At 52.4% G+C, this 18,573-nt stretch overlaps 2 protein-coding genes across 13 annotated transcripts in view; one reads left to right on the top strand and one right to left on the bottom strand.

Moving 5' to 3' along the window:
* The window catches only part of CDH23 (cadherin related 23), a 208,161-nt gene that overhangs the window by 36,411 nt on the left and 153,177 nt on the right, over nucleotides 1-18,573 (bottom strand). For 10 of the 11 annotated variants that reach the window (XR_009728524.1, XR_009728526.1, XR_009728525.1 and 7 more), the window contains exons 23-35: nucleotides 17,942-18,087; nucleotides 17,413-17,632; nucleotides 16,322-16,474; nucleotides 15,254-15,367; nucleotides 13,911-14,059; nucleotides 5,237-5,297; nucleotides 4,714-4,862; nucleotides 3,658-3,793; nucleotides 3,075-3,463; nucleotides 2,881-2,982; nucleotides 1,084-1,233; nucleotides 326-454; nucleotides 75-203 (exon numbers count right to left, since the gene is read on the bottom strand). Coding sequence is in view for 8 of the 11 variants with exons in the window: in XM_061373917.1 (XP_061229901.1) it covers nucleotides 75-203; nucleotides 326-454; nucleotides 1,084-1,233; nucleotides 2,881-2,982; nucleotides 3,075-3,463; nucleotides 3,658-3,793; nucleotides 4,714-4,862; nucleotides 5,237-5,297; nucleotides 13,911-14,059; nucleotides 15,254-15,367; nucleotides 16,322-16,474; nucleotides 17,413-17,632; nucleotides 17,942-18,087 (2,027 nt within the window). In the remaining 3 variants the exon portion in view is untranslated. Of the gene's footprint in view, nucleotides 1-74; nucleotides 204-325; nucleotides 455-1,083; nucleotides 1,234-2,880; nucleotides 2,983-3,074; nucleotides 3,464-3,657; nucleotides 3,794-3,999; nucleotides 4,455-4,713; nucleotides 4,863-5,236; nucleotides 5,298-13,910; nucleotides 14,060-15,253; nucleotides 15,368-16,321; nucleotides 16,475-17,412; nucleotides 17,633-17,941; nucleotides 18,088-18,573 lie in introns of those variants that run through there. The other variant, XM_061373921.1, reaches the window with a different exon arrangement.
* On the top strand, nucleotides 7,517-14,531 carry CUNH10orf105 (chromosome unknown C10orf105 homolog). Of its 2 annotated transcripts, none has more exons than XM_061373934.1 (2): nucleotides 7,517-7,856; nucleotides 11,240-12,785. In XM_061373934.1, the coding sequence occupies exon 2, from the start codon at nucleotides 11,245-11,247 to the stop codon at nucleotides 11,659-11,661; it is 417 nt and encodes a 138-aa protein (XP_061229918.1). In that variant the 5' UTR covers nucleotides 7,517-7,856; nucleotides 11,240-11,244; the 3' UTR covers nucleotides 11,662-12,785. The 2 variants fall into 2 exon arrangements, 1 of the variants encoding a protein (XP_061229918.1); XR_009728528.1 differs by lacking the exon at nucleotides 7,517-7,856 and adding an exon at nucleotides 14,190-14,531 and having other exon boundaries at nucleotides 11,191-12,380.

Below are 18,573 nucleotides of genomic sequence, written 5' to 3'. Positions count from 1 at the left end.
GAGGTCTGACCACAGGGCAGGTGGGGACAATGCAGTTGAAGGATGGAAGGAGAGAAGCAGGGCTGGGTACTCACCTCACTCACGCTCACATTGTAGCCGAAGGGGCTGTCGATGATAGGGGGGTTGTCATTGACATCAAGGATGCTCACTCGCAGAGTGTGCTCCTTCCTCCGGGGAGGCACACCACCATCCGAGGCTTGGATCTGCAGTTGGGGATGGATTTTCAAGAAAAATACTATTTGTAAGATCACAGCCCCATGAAAACAGCCTCAGTGCTCAAGCCAGAACAAGCCAAAGGAGGCAAGCAGGGTGGTTTGGTGCTTACTCGTAAGGTGTAGTGATCCAGCAGCTCCCGGTCCAGTGGCCGTGCCACAAACACCTCTCCATAGGTACCGTTGGTGGTACGGATCTCGAAAGCTTGGCCAATGTTCCCTGAAGCCAGCGAGAAAGTCACCTGGAAAAGAAAAATAGGGAATGTTGTGAGGAGGAAGGAGAGAAAGAGACCCTACAGTAATAAACCCAGCATCCCCTAGGGAAGTCTCTAAGCATTTTTAAAGGTCCAACATGTTGGGGTCCACAGGTATGGTGGCTGATTGCAGCCACCCCAAAGCAAACACCCGTGTGCCAACCCCAGTCTCATTCACAGCTCTTCTATGATGCTAACAACTTTTGGTATTAGGGGTGACAGGACCTCATTAACTTCTGTCTGTATGGTAAAGAAAACAACAAATGTCAGAGAGCTTCCTGTTCAGCCTGCCAAGGGAGGGCCTCACTGCCATTCCCCATGACAGGAGACGCCACAGCTGGTTTTCCAATTACCAGACCCATTTTGACACGTGTCCCACAGAGCCCTTTACCCCAGACAGCCCAAGGAGGTTTTTTCCTCTCCTGCTGCATGCCTCTACTGGGGAGTGCTGGTACCCACTTCACAAACAAAACTCTTGGCATCAATGTCCAGTTTGCTGTTGCAGGGATGCAGAGGACGAGAAGGGATTGGGAAGATGCTGATGGAGGCATTTTGCCTCAGTGAAACACTATCACAGCATTACAGGCAGCTCCAGCCTGCTGTGCCAGGCTCCCTACCTGCCCGTTGCTGCCTGCATCTGGGTCACGGGCAAGGACCAGAGCCACACGCTTGCCAACAGCACTGTCCTCTGCCACGCTCACGGACGAATCGGAGGTGATGTCGAACTGGGGGCTGTTATCGTTCTCATCCAGGACCGTGATGGTCACCTATGGACATGGAACAGGGCTCAGGCAGGGCCAGGGCAAGAGCTGGCCCCCCTGCCCACCTGGCATCAAAAGCCAAACTGACAACTCCAGCAAACTCTCAACCCACTGTACCCCTCTGAGGTGCCAACAGTGCCCGTTTTGTCCATCCCATGTGGAAATGGGTGCAGGTATTTGAGCCCTGGAGCTGAAGCTACATCCCTGTCTACAGAGAAGAAGAAGGGGGAGATGGAGGGATGCTTAGAGGCTGGAGAAAGTGTAATGGTGCTGCAGCTTTCAGTGGTGGATTTTTCTATGGAGAATCCTCTGCTTTTTTATCCTCCAAATAGCTGGGCAGAGCAACTCACGCTGCTTCAGGGTGAACCTTTCCTGCTAAGCTTCTCACAAGCAGCAATTTCATCTGTGCTTACAGCCCAAATGTTGGGTAGTGTTTGCTTTAAAGCTAAAGGGGCACAAAGAAGACAGAACTGAAGGTATTTAACTAAACCAGAGTGAGATGGGCATAGATAAGACCTGAGCTTCCTCCTGGGAAGAGCCATATGAGTAACAGACCGGTCAGGAGATGCTCAGAGAGGCACCCCAGCTGCAGGTGATGAGGGACCAGGCTACCTTGGCTACAATTAGCCAGAGGAAATGCTCTCATCACATTTGTAATCCAAGAGCTGCAACACGACACAGAAATGGAAGAGGAAGAGCCTTTCTGTTCCCGAGGCTCTATTTATGGGTGCCCCAAGCCCCAGGTGTGTCCAGGCTGAATGAAACAACATCCCAGAGGAAGCTGGGGAGTGAGTTGTGTGCTTTGGGGTGATCTGGTTATTGTTGCCACTGACTTAAAAGCAGAGAGCCAGGAGCAGGGAGAGTCCATTCAGCTGCTGTGATGGATCCGGCAGCTGCTGTCCCAGATGCCAGCTCAGGGTGTTGGGATTTCTGCTCTTCAGCAGCAGGGTGTCACAGAGGCTGGTGCTGATGGGATGGGCTGGGAGACCTCCACCGTGGTCCCTCCCCACAGCTCAGTATGGAGTTTGGGATGGATCCTGGCCCCCACGATGATGCCAGTGTGACGGATATGCTTACCTTCTGTTGGAGGACAGCAGAGGAGGAAACAGAAAACAGAGAACAAAGAGTTAGTGAGGGATAAGGAGGTGCAGTTATATGCAAGGAGCAGTCCTGCATCCTGTTGTAGCAGTGTTGGTGTCCACAGGTACCAGCTGCAGTGATTCAGAGGCTCCTCTGTTGGTGCATCCCTTTGTTTTTAATAGATAAACTTCTTGCCATTGCACCCCGCATGCCTCCTGCCCCAGCAGAGAAATGCAAATCACCCCCATAAACAGCTGCCTTTGAAACTGCCAAATATAGCCCTCTTAAATATAAACCACAGTGAAGTATTTCAAGGCACCCAAATTTATCTCTCTTAGAACTGTTTTAGCTTGGTAAGTGACCTACAAACTCTACAGTTTGGGACTTTTTTTTCTTTTTGTTCTGAGAAATTCCAGCCTATGGCATGCAGAAGCTAAATGCAGAGTTTCCTCAAATCAGGGTTTCCAGCTGGAGCAGGAAGACCAGCTAGGACATGCTGTCCCATGCCAGAGAAAGAGGGAGGTGACTTCAGGTTATCAGAGGATGGTGGGGAAGTGGGTAGAATCCACTTACCACCGTAGAGTCAATCTTTGGTCCTCCATCATCAGCCACCACCGTCAAGGTGTAGAAATCCCCTTTCTCTCGATCCACCTGGCCTTTGACCGTGATCACACCCTGCCAAGGATGAACAGCAGCTGTGTCAGCCACCAACACTGAAGTTCATGGTGGACAACCAAGCCAGAAGGGCCCATGCTCTAGCTACTTACAGTGATCCCATTGATTTTGAAGAGGGAGAGTGCCTGGGGATTGGTATTGGGGTCAAACTTGTAGGTGATCTGGTTGAGGTTGTCAATGGAGCGGGCATGGACCCGCAGCACCTCAGAGCCTAAGGGGATGTTCTCCATGATCACGGCCTCATAGCTACTGTTAGAGAACTGCACAGCCTCATCCAGCTCATTCAGCAGGCTGACGTACACGCTGCAGAAGCCCTGATTGTAGGGAGGTGCTTGGTCCGTGGCAGAGACATTCATCAGGTAACTGGTTTTGGTCTCATAGTCCAGGTACTCGATCGTTGTGATGAGGCCAGTGCTCTCATCAATCTCAAACTTCCCTTCTGCCCCTGACAGGATTCTGTAGTTCACCAGACCACCGTTACCTGCGACAGAGCAGGAACCATGATGCCAGCTGGATCAAGCATCCTGAAGAGGTTGCACTACCAGTGCTGACCCCAACCATGGAGCAGAGCCCATCCCACATGGGGATTTCAACCCAGCCAAGCCAGGATCTGCGTAATGGTTGATTTCACAACTTCCCCACCAAGTGGGGTATTTCTCACCTCCAGCTTCCTACCTGTGTCTCGGTCAGTGGCCCGGACCACTGCCACTGAAGTCCCTATCCCTGCTGTCTCCCGCAGCCCCAGGCGGTTGTACTGCCGCTGGGTGAAGACTGGCACTTCATCATTGACATCTTCCACGTAGATGATCACCTGTGAAACCCCCGAGAAACCATGGGTGAGCCAGGAAGGCTTGTGAACTGTTGCCAACACACAGCAAGCATCTGCTGCACAGGAGAAATGTTATTTCTAGTACAAACATCATGTAATGGAGGGTGAACGTAGAGTTTAACATCATAGATTTAAGCAAGCCCCATGGTTAGAGTGATTCGGGATTTCCCTGGCCAGAGGGAGATACAGCCTGTATATTAATTTCAGTGTGCTTTGGGATCTCCTGCTCATAACCCTGCAGTTAGAGACCCTGCAATGTGGAAATGATGGTAACTCGGTGGGAAATTCTGCTCAAAGTTCAGTAGGTCGAGCTGCTGTTCCCCAGGGAGCACCCTTTCTCCTCCTGGTTTTCTACTTGCTGCTGGTGCTGTGGGCATGTCACGCTTGGCCAGAGCCCACCCCACCAGTGGGTCTAAAAATAGATGCAACCAGAGGGCTGGGTTTGTGGGAACCGTGGGAAGCTGGTGTGTCACTGCTAAAGATTATTGCCACTGGGTCCTGTCTTATTTAAATAGATGCCTAGCCAGGAGACACAGTTTTCAACAGGCTGAGGCTCAGCTCTTTCTCCCGGCAGCAAAGCCACATCTCGCTGGGCAAGCAGGACTCCCTCCGACAGTGGCTGCCACACCACTTAGCAGCATTACTGCAATGAAATGTCACAGGAAAGAAGAAAAATAAACAACAAACCAAACAAAATAAGATCCCACCAGCTCTTCTTCTCCACCCACAGGCAACCCCCGGAGACTTTGCATCACCATTTCCATACCAGATTTCTCCAGCTTCCTGCATGCCTTCAAGGGCTGGAAAGGACTGCCCTCTGATGAAGCATTCTGAATATTCTGCATTAACTCCTCTGCAGCCCTGCCCTGCTGCACACCTCTTGGTGGTTGTGAGCTCCTTACCCGCACGGAGCTCCTCATAGGTCCCTGCTCTGTGTTGTAGGCCTCCACCTCCAGGATGTGAGAGGAGTTCTGCTCCCTGTCAAGGTGCCGCACTCCTCGCATCACCAACCCCGTGCTGGGATTGATACGGAAGTTGTTGTGCTCGTTTCCTGGCAGGGGAAAGAAATGAGATGGATGCTTCCCACCACCACTGCATCAGTCCTGGTGACATGCTGAGGAAGCTATTTTGGAGGAATGTGACTGAGTGAAACCCAAGTCCCATCACCTCCAGCTACATCAGGCTCAGCTACATCAGGGTTTGGCCCTGGCCAAGCCAGAAGCTATGGCATCTAGGTGTCCATCCATGACAAATCATCCCCCAGAAATTAACCATAATGTTAACATGTTGTTTAAGGGTGGAGAGGATGTTTTTGTGGACTGAAAAGTGCAAAAGGGTAGAGAGTGCAACCTCTTGAGGCTGTGAGCACAGCTGGCCAGAATTTGGTGCAAACTCACCAATGCATGAAGGGTCATCTGGACTTACCCTTGACAATCCTGTACCACACTCTCCCGTTAATGCCTTCATCCGCATCTGTGGCTTTCACCTTTATGAGAAAAGAAAAGCACTGAAGGAGAAGTGCAGAGATTTCCAGACCATGACAAGTCCTCCCGTGCTGCCGAGGCTGGACATCCTGCTCCTCCACCTGAGCCAGGAGCTTACCAGCTGCAAAGCAAAGTGAAGTTACCCTCCCCTTGTCACCAGACAGAAGGAATAATGGGTTAGGGAACTCTCAGGTGCCAGGTTGGGAGCTGGGCCTGAAGACCATGCCATGAATCCCATGGGTCAGTGTTCGGGTGGAGAAGCCTCTATTGATCCTGCTTCACGTGCCAATGCTTGTTCCACTGGAGATGCCGCTGCGGATGAAGCCTCCCTGTCCACAGGGATGGCTGGAGCTGGGCAAGGAGTTGTGTGTGTTGGTCCTGTGCGTGTTGGGTACGTAACCCATAGTACCAGGGCAAGTCAATCCACAGCAGCATATGTAAAAATTACCGAAGAAACATGAATATGACCAGCCTAGCGCATGCTGGTGGTCTGGACACTGCTGAGGCCTCGCAAGACCCGGACCGGAGGAGGGGAGCACCGCTTAACAGCGATGCACTGCACAGTGAGCGCACGTACCGAATCAGCCGTCCGCCCTGGGAAACCCAAGGCACGGGTCCCCTCTGGTGTCGCTGAACAACACTGCAGCGCTCTCCCCGCAAACCGCAGCCAGGAGCCGCCGGCCCCGGCAGCTGGGAAGCGGGAGATGGTGAGGGCCAGCGGGGCCGGGGCTTCCTCCCAGGCTGGCGCTGAGCCACTGCATCTCCCCTCCACAGAAAACGCTTCCCACAGAGGATCCAAAGCACAACCGCAGCGGCGGCTGCTTGCAAATCACCACGGCGAGGACGTGGGGAATGAACGCCTTAGCCTTTCTTTTCCACCTGCTTCCCTTGGCAAAGCATCTGCTGCTGCATCTTCTCCCTACAAATACTACCCAGTGGTTTCCTTTTCTCCCGCAGGTGGGGGTTTGCACCCAGACTTGTGCTGAAAAGAGGAGGGGCTGCTGCAAAGGATGCACGTGCAGAAGGAACAGCGAGGCCATTTATAGGGGCTCAGCTCTAAAGCTCTGGGCTGGCTTTCATCAACAGCCCCACACAACACTTGCATGCCTATGAGATACTCTTCTGAAATGCAGTTTTGAGATGCCTTGAACTGCTCTTGTTCCCTTCCGCTAAGTCAATCTGTGTCATCACAAACCTTAGAAAATACCGACCCCTGCACTTGCAAACCAACTGGATTCCCCACCCCTGTGCCACATACACACAGTTTTCCTCTGTCCCACACCAGTTCACACCTTGCTTATGGCTGAACACAACACTACGTATGCCTTGCTCCATGTTTCACCCCGCACCCAGCACCTTCCTTTCACAGCAGAGAGCTCTCCCTCCAACACCATCTCTTCCACCCTTGGGTCTCTCCAAGGTCATTTCTGGGCAGGAGCTGGGCTGTGTGCTCTCCCCTGTGGTGGGTGGGCCCTGCACCCATCGATGCTGAGGCAAGTGATGCCCAGGCAGATCGGTGGCCTTGGCATGGGAAAAGCTATCCCACCAGCCTAAGCACCCTGCTGAGGTGGCAGTGGTGGCAGGGAAACATAAGGGATGGGAGACAAAACTTTTCAGCTTTATATTAATTTTCTGCCCAGCTGTGCTGGGAAAAATGCATTTCAAAGTGAGCAAATGGAAAGATTTTCAACTTGATGAGCAAACTGCACCCTGCAAACACCCCCTTAGCCATCCTTTTCCCAGCTCACCCCAAGCATTTGCTGCAGGCAGCTCTAGCACATAAACCAGGTAAAATGCCTTGCCCAGGTATCTGTTTCTTAAAAAAAACCAACCCAAACCAGTTTGCATCAAACCAATGCATGCTCCTACCAGCCTGCAGACTGGAAAAAGCTCAGTTGCTGCTGGCTTGACCCACTGAGGTCCCAGAGGTGGTACTTTGACAGACTGTCCCGAACTTGGGAACAGGTGGTGGGAGAAAAGCTCTTTCTGCTGCAGGTTGCAAGGCACCTTGTGCAGCCGAGTGCTAGATGCCTCCAGCCTGCTTTATCCCCCTGCTACTGAGAGTGGGCTGCAAGCAAAGCCAGCCTTTTAAAGCCTACCTTACCCCCCAGCTGCGGCAAAGGGGTCAGAAACGTTGGAGGAAAGAGCGGGGAAATAAAAGGACGGGGAAAGTGACGGCAACTTGCTGCGGGGCTGCTGGGAAGAGGGGAAGCAGGCTGCGGCGGGCAGCCCGCAGACCCCTCCCCGGCGCAGGGGGCTCGGCCCACCGCGACTGTACCATTCAGCATTCCCGCAGGGGCAAACCGCAGCAAAATGCATCCCGGGGGCTCGACCCTTCGTGCCAGCGGGGCCCAGCCCCGGGGCACCGCCGCACCGGCAAAGCCCGGGAGGGGGCTCAGTGTCCCCCTTGGCTTGGCACACTCAGACTGCTCCCAGCCTGGCTGCCCAGCTCTCTCCCACCCTCCCTTGCCCTGCAAAAGGGAGGAGGGGGCTGGCAGCGGCAGAGCGAGGTGGGAGAGGCGGCAAGGCAGGCGTGCGGGAGCTCGGCCAGCCGGTGAGAGGTAGGGAGCCCAAATCCCCGTGGCAAACCCACCGCTGAACGCTCAGGCTAACCCCGAGGGGCGAGTGAGACACCTGGGACGTGTCGCCATCCCGCAGCCGCATGGGGAAAGGGCTGCGTTCGCAGCAGTGGAGAGGCGAGACACGGAGTTTGGGGTGGGTCTGAAGTCAGGCATCCCTCCTTCCTTCCCTGTCGCGTTGCTTTGTTTGTCCCAGTGATGGGAGAGGGGGAAAGTCCTGCGGATGCAGCACTGCTGCTTAACAGTGAGGGTGGTGGGGTACAGCATCACTTAACAGCCCTTTTCTTTCAGCACCCAACTGTCCGGGTCGGTAAGCTGTGTGTTTGGTACCTTCCAGCATTCCTGCAAACGAGCGGAAAGAGTCAATTGGGAAAAGCTAGGAAGCCCCGTTAAGAGTGTCTCTAGGCAAGATGGGGAGGGACGAGAGAGATGCTTTTCATCTGAGCTGTATTACAGGCACAGAAGTGCCTGAAAACAGCCTCTTCTTTCTCTGCAGGAGTTTGAGACAAGAGAGGGAGAGCATATGGAAAAACTCCTGCCAAACTATGCAGCTGGGCCAAGCCAGGCAGGCAGCAGCCGGTGCTGGGCAGAGTAACGCTCTTTGCTACTCACACACAAGAGTAGTTTCTTCTTCCTTTCTACTTTCCTCAGGAACATTTTGCTTTTCACAGTTTCTCTTCTTTCCCTCTGATCCTTGGCTGCCTCTTGCCCAGTAATGGATCCTAAGCACTCACGGGGACATCTCCTGATAGAGTAGATCAGGCAGGGATGATCCTGCTGTGGGGGTTTGCCAGGCTGGGAAAACCTCTTCTTAACCCATCTGGGTTAATAACATGGGGCTTGGGTGGGAACAGCAATGCTGGGAAGGGGCAATGCTATGAACAGGGATGCAGGAAGCAGCTTGACCGAGTGGGTACAAAACACTGTGGGCAACTGATCCCTTGCCATGCTCCAGAAAGGCACCAAGCTCCTACCCTGCAGGAGGGAAGCCTTCATTCCTACATGTGCTGTGGGCAAGGGGAGTGCTGCTCTTACTATGCCCTGACCTTTCTGCTGGTAGGACCATGGTTTTGGTGGCTTTTCTGAAGTTCTGCTGAAACAGCTGTAGCTCCGTCTCAGGCAGGAGGTGAGGAGGAGAGCTTTATGTACGTTAATACACTGAAAACTTGTGGACCCTAAAAAGGAGTCACTGCTCACATGTACTTGGCTCTTCTTCTGGAAGGTCTTAGAGATCAGGTGAGGAAAAGCCTGGACCTCCTCTGAAGCCTGAGCTGGGTGTAATGAGAGGGTGGCTCAGAAGCTAGAGAAGAGGGCATAGCTGAAAAAGCCTAGGGAAACGTCAGTGTGATCTGTTGTGAGGAGTTTCTAAGGGACAGTCAGCTGGATGTAAAAGAAAAACCCTACAGCCACCACAGACAGAGCAAAAAACAACCTGAAGAAATTGCCCAGGCCCCCAGCTTGCTCTTAATGAACAATATAAGGTTACTAAGCCAAACCACATGTGGTCAGTAAATGCCAGAATTAAGGTAGCTGTGGTAACCTTGATTCAGGCTGCCTTTGGTGTGCACAGTAAGCAGGAACCCTGCCGGCTGGTTTTCATGCCCAGGCAGTGCACAGGAGCAGCCTGCCTAAGGAGCTGTTGGGTTGGCTGAGGTTGCCAGGGGCTGCTCTGCTCCAAAAGCTGGGGGGAAGTGGCTGAGCCAGGCAAGGAGAGGTAAAAACATCACTTTAGGGGAAGCAACGAGTCTTGGCCCCCTGAGCCTGCCTGCAGTACACACGGGGATTCACCCGAGCTAAAGTATTCGCAGATGCTGACCACTTATTTTTGCATTTCTCATTTCTGAGCATGAGCTGGCTCTGCCCAATGGAAGCAGCCACATCTTCCTAGAGCCTCTGAGCTCTGACCAGGCTGATACAGTCCCTGAGGCTGCCAGCATTACAGCTCTGAATGCTCAAGCTCAGGTGATGCAAAGTATTCTAGAAATGAAGGTTGTTTCCACCTGCGTAATGTGGACAGTGAGAAATGCTTGTCTGTCCTGACGCAACATCTGTCTTTCCACCAGGCTCATCTCCACCGTGGTGTCTCATAGTTTCCAGTTAGTGATTAAAAACATGTCATTGATGTCTCCTGTCCCCTTTTTTGAATGCTTTATGGTGAATGTCTGGCTGCTGCCTACACAAACCTGTGTGGCTTTCGGATAGCAGCTGCAAGAGCAGACCCAGAGACCCTGGCAGTCCCTGCAGCCCTTCTTTTCTCCTCTTAAATTCTTAATTTTAAATGGTCTCTGTAGAAATCCATGCTTGCCAGGAGACTGCCTGGCCACAGACTAGTCTAACGGTTCTCCATCACTTTTCTAACTCCCACCTTTCTGTAGGAAAGTCAGCATAATAAAGCTTTACCTCCGGCATACAGACTAGAGTACCAAGGGCCAAGCCAAGCTGTCGCATTGCAGAGGGTTGGTATAGCAATATTTCCCCAACCCTCGTCTCCAAGCTGGAGAGATGCTGGCCCCTGGGACCATATGCAGGAGGGTGCATGGGAGCAAAATGATGGGTGCAAACTGCTTTGGGGATGCAAGCCGGGGGGGTCTGAGCTGGTGAGTCAGCCATCAGGTGTTTAGTAAGAGCTCTTACTGATGAGGTTTTGGTGAGCTGGTTTGCAGAACTGGCTGAGAAACCCACAACGTGTCTGAACCTGAAATGAGGTCAGCAAAATGCCTAACGCCAGAAGATTTTTGACACAAGCATGGTGATGGTGTTACGCTTCACCCCTGAAAAAACACAACCAACCAAACAACAACAACCCAACTAAAAAGGCAATAGTGCAGTACAGCTTGATGAGGACTTAACTGGGAAGATGTTCAACCAACTATCCATTTTCTCTGGGGAGAGTGCATAATCATAAAAGGCCAAATGACAGTTCATTCAACAAACCCACATTTCTGGAGAACAGAGAAGCACCAAACCCCAGCAGCTCAGAGGGGAAGATTTTGGACTGTCTCTAGTGTATGATTATTTACCTCTTCCAGAAAAGCAGCATGCAACACGTGTGCATGTTCCCTATGTGTGTCACCACTGGGACCATGGTACCATATGTACATAGTATTACCTGTGCTAGATCTCTTTGCCAAATAGTTTTGCTCTTCTGTTCAGGGCAATGTTTGCAGGTATAAATCCCACCTCTGTGCTTTACCTCATGGCAAAACAGATGAACTCCTCTTATCCCCATCGTGTCACAAAAAAAACGCAGCTTGGACATCAAAGCAAACTAAAAATCCATCAGGCTAAATGGAGAGTGGTGGTCTCTCTGGTTTCTAGATGGTAATCACCCATGTCGCTTGTCTGTGTTACCTTATGCACTGCAGGGAAGATGAGCACAGAGGACATTGGCAATGGGACCTCCCCTACCACGCCTCTCCTTGGGCTTCTGGTTTCAACGACTGAGCTGGTCCCTCCCAGCTATGCATCCCCTGAGACAGCAGACCCACTGCTTGTCATTGTTGCACTCATCTGCATCTTCCTCCTCCTGGCGACCTTCCTCATCTTTGTTACCCTCTGCAAGCCAGCAGCGCTGGACCAGGCCCGCTCCGGGCCCCATGAGTGCATGCCCCATCACCCAGTGGATGCCAGTGAGCCCCAGCTGAGGTTCTGGAAGCGGCTGGGCTCCCTGCGATGCTCCATCAACACCTTCAGGAGGAGTCAGCCAATGTCCCAGAAACAGCTCACCTGCCCCAGGAGCTCCCTCACCAGCCAGAACCGGGATATCATGGAGTCCACCAAAATGTGACCCTCCTCTGCAGGAACTAACTCACCCCACACTGCTAGTCTTTCTCAAGCTTTTGGTTCAGCCTCAGTTCCCTTCTGAGCATCCTGGCAGAGCCCCTTTGAGCAGCTCATTTCCGGGCAGGGACTCTGCAAGGTGATGAGAGATTTTGCTATTTCAGTTTCACAAATGCTTTCCAGGTTACCGTTTCCTGGCAGGAAAGGTGGAGGCATCTGAAATACAACCACACACAGCTATCACCAGGCAGTCCAAAAAATACTGCCGCTTAATTTCTCTTGGAAAACATTGTGCAAGTTGCGAGCCACCTGAACAAACAGCCTGGGTGAGAGAAGAGCAAGCTGGCTACCCAACAAATACTGCCTTGAAGAGAGGCATCCTAGGGCAAATGTGCTCTACTAAAAGCAATCCTCAGCTGAGATTGTCCCTGAGTTGTGGTCCTGAGCAGGCAGAGGAAGGCTTGTGCCCCCTGTGTGCCACTTGGTCCCTGTCTACTCTCTCTCCATGCAATGAGCCGTGGTTGCTGCAGTAGATGCTTGGCAGGATATATGCTACAGCTGTTTGCTGGAAACCTGTTTCAATCAATGAGCAGTGGGAGCAGGTAAACATGCCTATAAAATGCATTAAAGAGAGCTTTTGAGGCTCGCAGCCACTGCCAGCTTGGAAAGGCACTGCGCAAAGCTGAGCTGCTAATTTCTGCTGGGAAAGGGTACAACAACCAGCAGGTAAGCTGACGTGCTCAAAGGAATCAGTACAAAACACCAAAAGTGGCTTAATTCTTCCAAGTCTGCAGCTCACACTATATTCAGCTGTTGAGTTCACACCTCTGGGTGAAGTCTGCATGCTCAGCGAGGCCCCACGGTGAGCACCAAAGCCCATCTCCCTGGGCTTCACTTGGTCTCTGACCCTCGTTGAGGTGCAGCTCTGCATCAGGACTTCTCCGGGCTGCCTGGGGCATTCCTGCTCTCCTCTGGCCCTGGGCTGCCTGGCTTTCAGAGAAGAGGATGGGGAAGCCTTTGAAAACTCTTTTGTTGCCACAGTGACGTGGGGATGTATTTGAAGGGAGAGACCTTCAGTACAAATGGCTCACACTAAAGGTGTAAATTAAACTAAACCCAGGCGATTGCCCATTTCCATTTCTCTCTGATTTTGTTCTGTGAAAAACAAACTTCCCCCTAAACCCACCTCTCTTTTGCCACACACTTCCAAGGGCATCCCCTCTTTTGGGAATCATTCTCTAAGAGGAGGGACTTTGTGTCAGACTCGGGTTTCCTTTGTTCTCAGTCTTCTGATTGAAAACCAGGCTCAGTTTTAGGAGTCCCATGGCAGGGTTCCTCTCTGCCTGCACATCTCCCCTACACACCTCCACCCCAGGGACAGGGATTGCAGGCAGATGCCTGACCTCAGAGGCAGGCATCACGTACCATGTGCCATGGCACAACAGGTGATGAGGAGCTTCAGGGCTGCGCTTGGGGACCGGCTGCCCAGAGCAGGGCTCCCAGCAAACCTTTGTTGCAAGAGTCAAAAGGCTCCTTTCTTCTCCCAGTGACTCACCCTGCCTTGGAGAGCCAGGCACAAAGCTGCCCCTTTCCCTGTGCCGGGAGAGGTATTCAAGGCAGGAGGAGCCTTCCCAGGGCCCTCTGCAAAGAGCCTTTGGTGCCTGCTCCAGAAGAGCCCTGGGTTTGAAGAAATGCTGGAAACCCTTGGAGGCTGTGTGAATGCCAGCATTCATTCAGGGCTCACTGAGCTATTCAGCTCTGCCCACTGCTCCCTTGAAGAGGAACAAAAATGAAAGCAAAGTTCAAATGCTTTTCTCCCTCAGTTCCCCCCTTCTCTCAGAGCACCTCTTTGCCTCCACTCTTTTCCCTTCCCCTTGAGATTTCTGCTCTCAGCCCCTTCTCTGCCAGGAGGAGGGAGAAAATGGGGACCCGGCCAGGCAAAGGGGCTTCACCAGCACGGTGCTTGGGTTTTCTCCTCTCCCCCCTGCAGAAATGGGTGAATTTCTTATTTTTTCCTTGCACTTTTCTGTCTTCTCCCTGGTGCTCACAGTTTGGGTTAGCAAAGGAGCAGAGGAGAACACAAGCAAGATCACATCTTGCCCTCTCCTGGGGCAGCAGACCACTGACGGGGAGAGAAAATCTCTGCCCTGGGCTTCCTGTAGCTGACAGCCAAGGTGCAAGGGCATGGAAAGTGGGGGACCCCCTTCACCCACCCCTTCACCCACCCAAGGGCCCTGGTGGAAGAAAGCCACATGCCTGCACTATACTGCTGGCAGCTGGGATGTCCTCAGGGACGCTGACTTCATAGCTGCTCTGAAGGAAGATGGGTCGGTTGTCATTGACATCCAGGACAGTCACATACACCGTGGCAGTCCCAGTGCGCCGGTTCCCAGTGGGGCCGTTGTCTGTATGGGAGAGAAAGGTGAGGGGAGTTCTGGTCACCTCCGTCTCCTTGCACACAGGTCATACTCAACCCTTGGCTGCTGAAAATAACAGGATCAGAATTCTTAAACTAAAATCCTGTCTTTTTTGCAGCTTGCAAATCCCACACTGAACCATGGTGTGGTTTGGTTTTATTCTGCCTGTCCTGAAAGAAAATGGAAAAGCTGAAACATCTCTCAGCTCTGCCATGGAGCCACTGCCCAGGGAGGCTGGAAACACAGCGAGTCATAGAGCAACTCCATAGATCAAGAGAGTGATGTATCCTGGAAGGGACTGCTGGTGGTCAGGTATTTGGGAGATGAAGGCAGACAGGGGTCTGATGAGTTTTCTGTAGACCCAGCTCAGCTCACAGCCAAAGAGCACCAGGACTGGTTGATGTTCAGTAGATAAGGACATGGCACAAAGTGTGAGGCAATGCGGACTATAAATGAGCTTGGCTTTTCCAACATGCCCAGTGCGAGTGAGCATTAAATCCATGCAGCTGGAGCCCATGGGATATGCTGACTGGAAAAACAGGCAGTCTGATACCCATTGGAGGGGCAGAACAGATCTTTTACCACTTGGGATCCAGTCCTGCATGCCCAAGTAGTGCAGCATCTCTGGGGCAGACCCTGTAGCACCTGCAATGCCATGCCCCTGAGATTCCTTACCAGGACACCTACTTCTCCTTTCAAAAGGGATGCCCAAGTCTTCTGTAAACAGGCACATCATTATAAAACTCTGGGGATTATGGCCAAGATGTGTTTGGCACATAGGCCCTCTGCCCGTGCCAGGTGGCTCTGGATTAATTGGCAGCCACTGAGCCAAAGGCTGGCATGGCATTAGGTGAATGATGCTGTGGCACTGACATTTCTGTGTGGAGGTCTGCCCCAGATAGTGGGGAGCTTCTTGGGAATGGGTGGCCTTGCCTGCCCTGGGGGAAAGGGAAAACCCTGGAGCTGGGTGAGCCTGAGGGGTGAATTTACTGTCTGCAAAAGTCATGTTGGAGTCAGGACATATTAATGTGGGTTGTGAAATGCTAATGCCAAACTCTGGTTTATAGAGTGCCTCAAAGGTTGCTGTCTGTCTGACTCGCCCATGAAGCCACTCAGCACATGTGCAGCCACCATATGTGGCTGTGTGTCAGCAGTCCTATGGGAACAGTGGGAAATCCTTACCAATGGCCTCCACGATCAGTGTATACGATGCCACAGTCTCCCTGTCCAGACTCACGACTGTCCTGACCACCCCATCTCTGAAGCCAACGCTGAATTTGCCATCCTGGTTCCCACCTGCAGCATAGGACAAGGACCAAGTCACCCTCTGTAATAGAGGCAGGAAGCAGAGTCCACACTGCATGGGGTGCTGCAGCCTGGGCATGGGGTCAGCCCAACTGTGGAAAACACAAGTGCTTAGCCTGCCCTCCTTGTGAGCAATGCAAGCTTTGTAGGATGAGCTTGTGTCTTGTCCTAGACAAAGCGTCTCTGCAGCAGAAGTGGGCAGAGCATCTTCTCTGCCACACCAAACGCAGTGCCTGCATCACAGCGAAGGAAAGGAGAGATGGTTGTAGGAAAAGCTGAATCATGAGAGCCAGAATCAAAGAGCCAGATCATTTCCTGAATGCTTTGGAAGCAAACTGGGGTAAGTCTGCACGTGGCCCGTGGTACCTGTGGGACAACACACACCGTTTCTCTTGCGAGGGAAGCTGGAGCAGCTGTGAGATGAAACGTGAGGCTGCTATTGTGAGAAAAATGACTCCAGTGACACTTTTATTTCTACCCTCTTCCTGAGGGCTAAATGCCACATGTGCAGTTTGCAAGTCAAAGCACGTCCAGGGGGTTCCCCAGCCTCCTGCTGCAGGTGCTGCAGATGCCTGCTTGCTCCCTGCCCGCCCAAAACCACCTGCATGCAGGGCTATGAGATACCCTAAAACTCTAGAGAGGCTTCCAACCATAAATGTAAATGCTGCCCCAGCCCTTGCTTCCCAGCGTATTCTGCCCATCCTCATGCTCCTCCTGGCTGTATCTCGGAGGTGTGAGGGCAGGGGATGCCTGGGTTTACCCCGGGCAGGGCACAGGCGGTCTGCAAGGCTGGAGCCAAGCGGGGCTGTTCAGCAGAGGGCGATACCGTACAAGGTTTGGAAGGGCTGGAGCTGATGTGTAGAGAACATCGTGGCTAAGGTCTGAGGCAGCCTCCTCCTTTCCACAACCAAAGACCCCTTTCAGTGTTTTGCAAGGCTGGCATACCTGTGATGAAGTAGCTGAGCTCAGCGTTCAGCCCAGCGTCAGCATCCGTGCAGTTGAGCCGGACCACTTTGAAATCCCGGGCCACATTTTCAGGCAACGACACGTTGTAGACGGCAGGGAAGAAGGTGGGGTTCTCATCGTTCACGTCCAGAACTGAAAGGGGGAGCAGATCTGAGTGCCCCTGATCTGGCATCAGGGCTGCAGATGCCAGGAATCCACATTCTGCTGGGCTCCCAAAAAACCACCTCTCTGCTGCTCCCTGCCATTTGTGTGGCAGGGCTGCCTGAGCACCGGCTGTAAAGAGTTGTCCCCACGGCTGTGGGCTGTATTTTAGTTGCCTCTGACACATACAGATGCCTTCCCTTACATCCAAAGAAACCTTACATAACTGTAATTAAAGTTACTGTTTGGACCAAACTGATTTCCATCCCCACTCAAAGGAAAATCTGGAGCTTAAATGTAAGCTCAGTGTTTCCCTGGTGTATGGCAGAGGGCTCTGGAGTTACAGGACCAGAAACTTCTTTTTCCAAGCCCAGGCCTGAGGATAATGCAAAGTCAGTTTATTTCCAGATGATGCTTATCCTCAGCACTAGCCTTGTGTGAAAGCCACTAAATAGAAATGTATTAAAGACAGACCACAGAATAAAGGCTCAGCTCTGAACTGGGATTACTTGAGCTGTCCGGACACACAGCTGGTGCAAATCACATGCTGAAGCAAAAGGCAGGCCAAAAGAAAAGAAACACTGGGGATGGCAGAATGAAAGAAAAACAATACAGAATTTAGGGGCTTTGCCAGAAATGCCATATTTTCCCCAGAAATGCCATATTTTCCCCATCTCTGCACTATGCTGACTTCACACTGGGCAAGATGTGAGGTCTGCGGAGATGGCACTGCAGTGGGCTGCCCTCCCTATGTGTTGCCATACATATAAGCAGGCATAATGGGTCAAATCGTATACCCATTTGACTCCTCAGTGTGTCTCCTATATAAACTACATTTCCTTTGGTGAGGTGTCCTTGTCCCCCATCTTTTTGGGACCAGAGGGGGCTCTGCAGCAAGGCAGGACTTGGATGGGTCTTGATGCACCCACCTTTGACAGTCAGGGTGCTGGTGGAGCTCTTGGAGGGCACACCAGCATCACTGGCCACCACCCGCAGGTAGTACTCAGCGATCCTCTCCCTGTCCAGCACTGTGGTGGTGGTGACGAGCCCGCTGGTGCTGTTGATGAGGAAATCCATGCGGGGCATCCCCACCTGCATGCGGTATGTCACCTGTCCGTTTGGACCCTCGTCCAGGTCGATGGCCACTACCTGGTGGGGAGGGTGGAGGGAAGGGGGCAAAGGGGTGAGCATCTCTGATCATCATCTCCTGACAATGAAAATCACAGTACATAAATCCTGAGTGTTTCTTTGCCCTCAGGGATGGTGGGCTGAAATAAAGGGGCCTCGGAGCATCCCCTCTGCTGGGAGCGAGCACATGTAGTAGGACAGCACAACCCCTTCTGCATCCTCCCAGTTGCATTGCTAGAGGATGGACAAGGTGTATTGCCTGCTTTGTAGAAGCAATGGCAGTGACAGCAGCCCCCAGCATGGGGCATGGCAGCAATGGGACATGCTCACCTGGAAGACAGAGGAGCCTGCAGGAAGGCCTTCAGCGATCTCAGCAACAAAGGGCAGGTTTTGGAAAGTGGGGTCATTGTCATTCAGGTCCAGCAGGTTGACGAAAACCGTGGCGCTGCTGGTAGCTCGCAAGGGTGGCCTCCCGCCTGTGGAGGCCAGGAATCCGTCTCAAGTTTAATGCCTCTAATTGTTTCCACCCCTTTACCCTAAAAGGAGCCCTCACTTCCTGTGCTGACAGTAATGCAGGATGGAGCTGTCCCCTCGAGGCACTGACCTGTCCGTGTTACCCCTTTCACTGCTGCCGGGCAGACTAACGAGCACAGTCCCCTGGCAGGACAAAACTGACCCTGGCAGCAGGCATGCAAGGCAGACCAATGGCGACCTGTGCATGCAGCTGAAAAACAAGAGCAACACAAGTCTGTGCTTATCTTTGTCTTTCTGGCAGGATGAATGGGACAATGGCTTTAGCACAGTGCTGAGTGGTACGAGTATATAAAGGGACAGAAGTCATATGTGCCGCCTGCCTCTCAGAAACAGGCTGGATAATAGAAAATTATCTTCATATCTCTTATCTTTTTTTTTTTTCCTAAAAAAATTTCCCTAAGATCCCATTTCCAGAGAAGAATACATTT

Source organism: Neopsephotus bourkii, unplaced genomic scaffold (genome assembly GCF_033783945.1).
Source record: "Neopsephotus bourkii isolate Nb327-2 ecotype Australia unplaced genomic scaffold, CSIRO-AGI_Nbou_v1 NB_1634, whole genome shotgun sequence".
NCBI classification, from domain to species: Eukaryota; Metazoa; Chordata; class Aves; order Psittaciformes; family Psittacidae; genus Neopsephotus; species Neopsephotus bourkii.
The sequence above is the reverse complement of the archived record's forward strand: the minus strand, read 5'-3'. Positions and strand labels throughout refer to the sequence as shown.

Coding starts and splice junctions, on each gene's coding strand:
- CUNH10orf105 (XM_061373934.1), top strand. CDS start 11,245: ATGAGCACAGAGGACATTGGCAATGGGACCTCCCCTACCACGCCTCTC.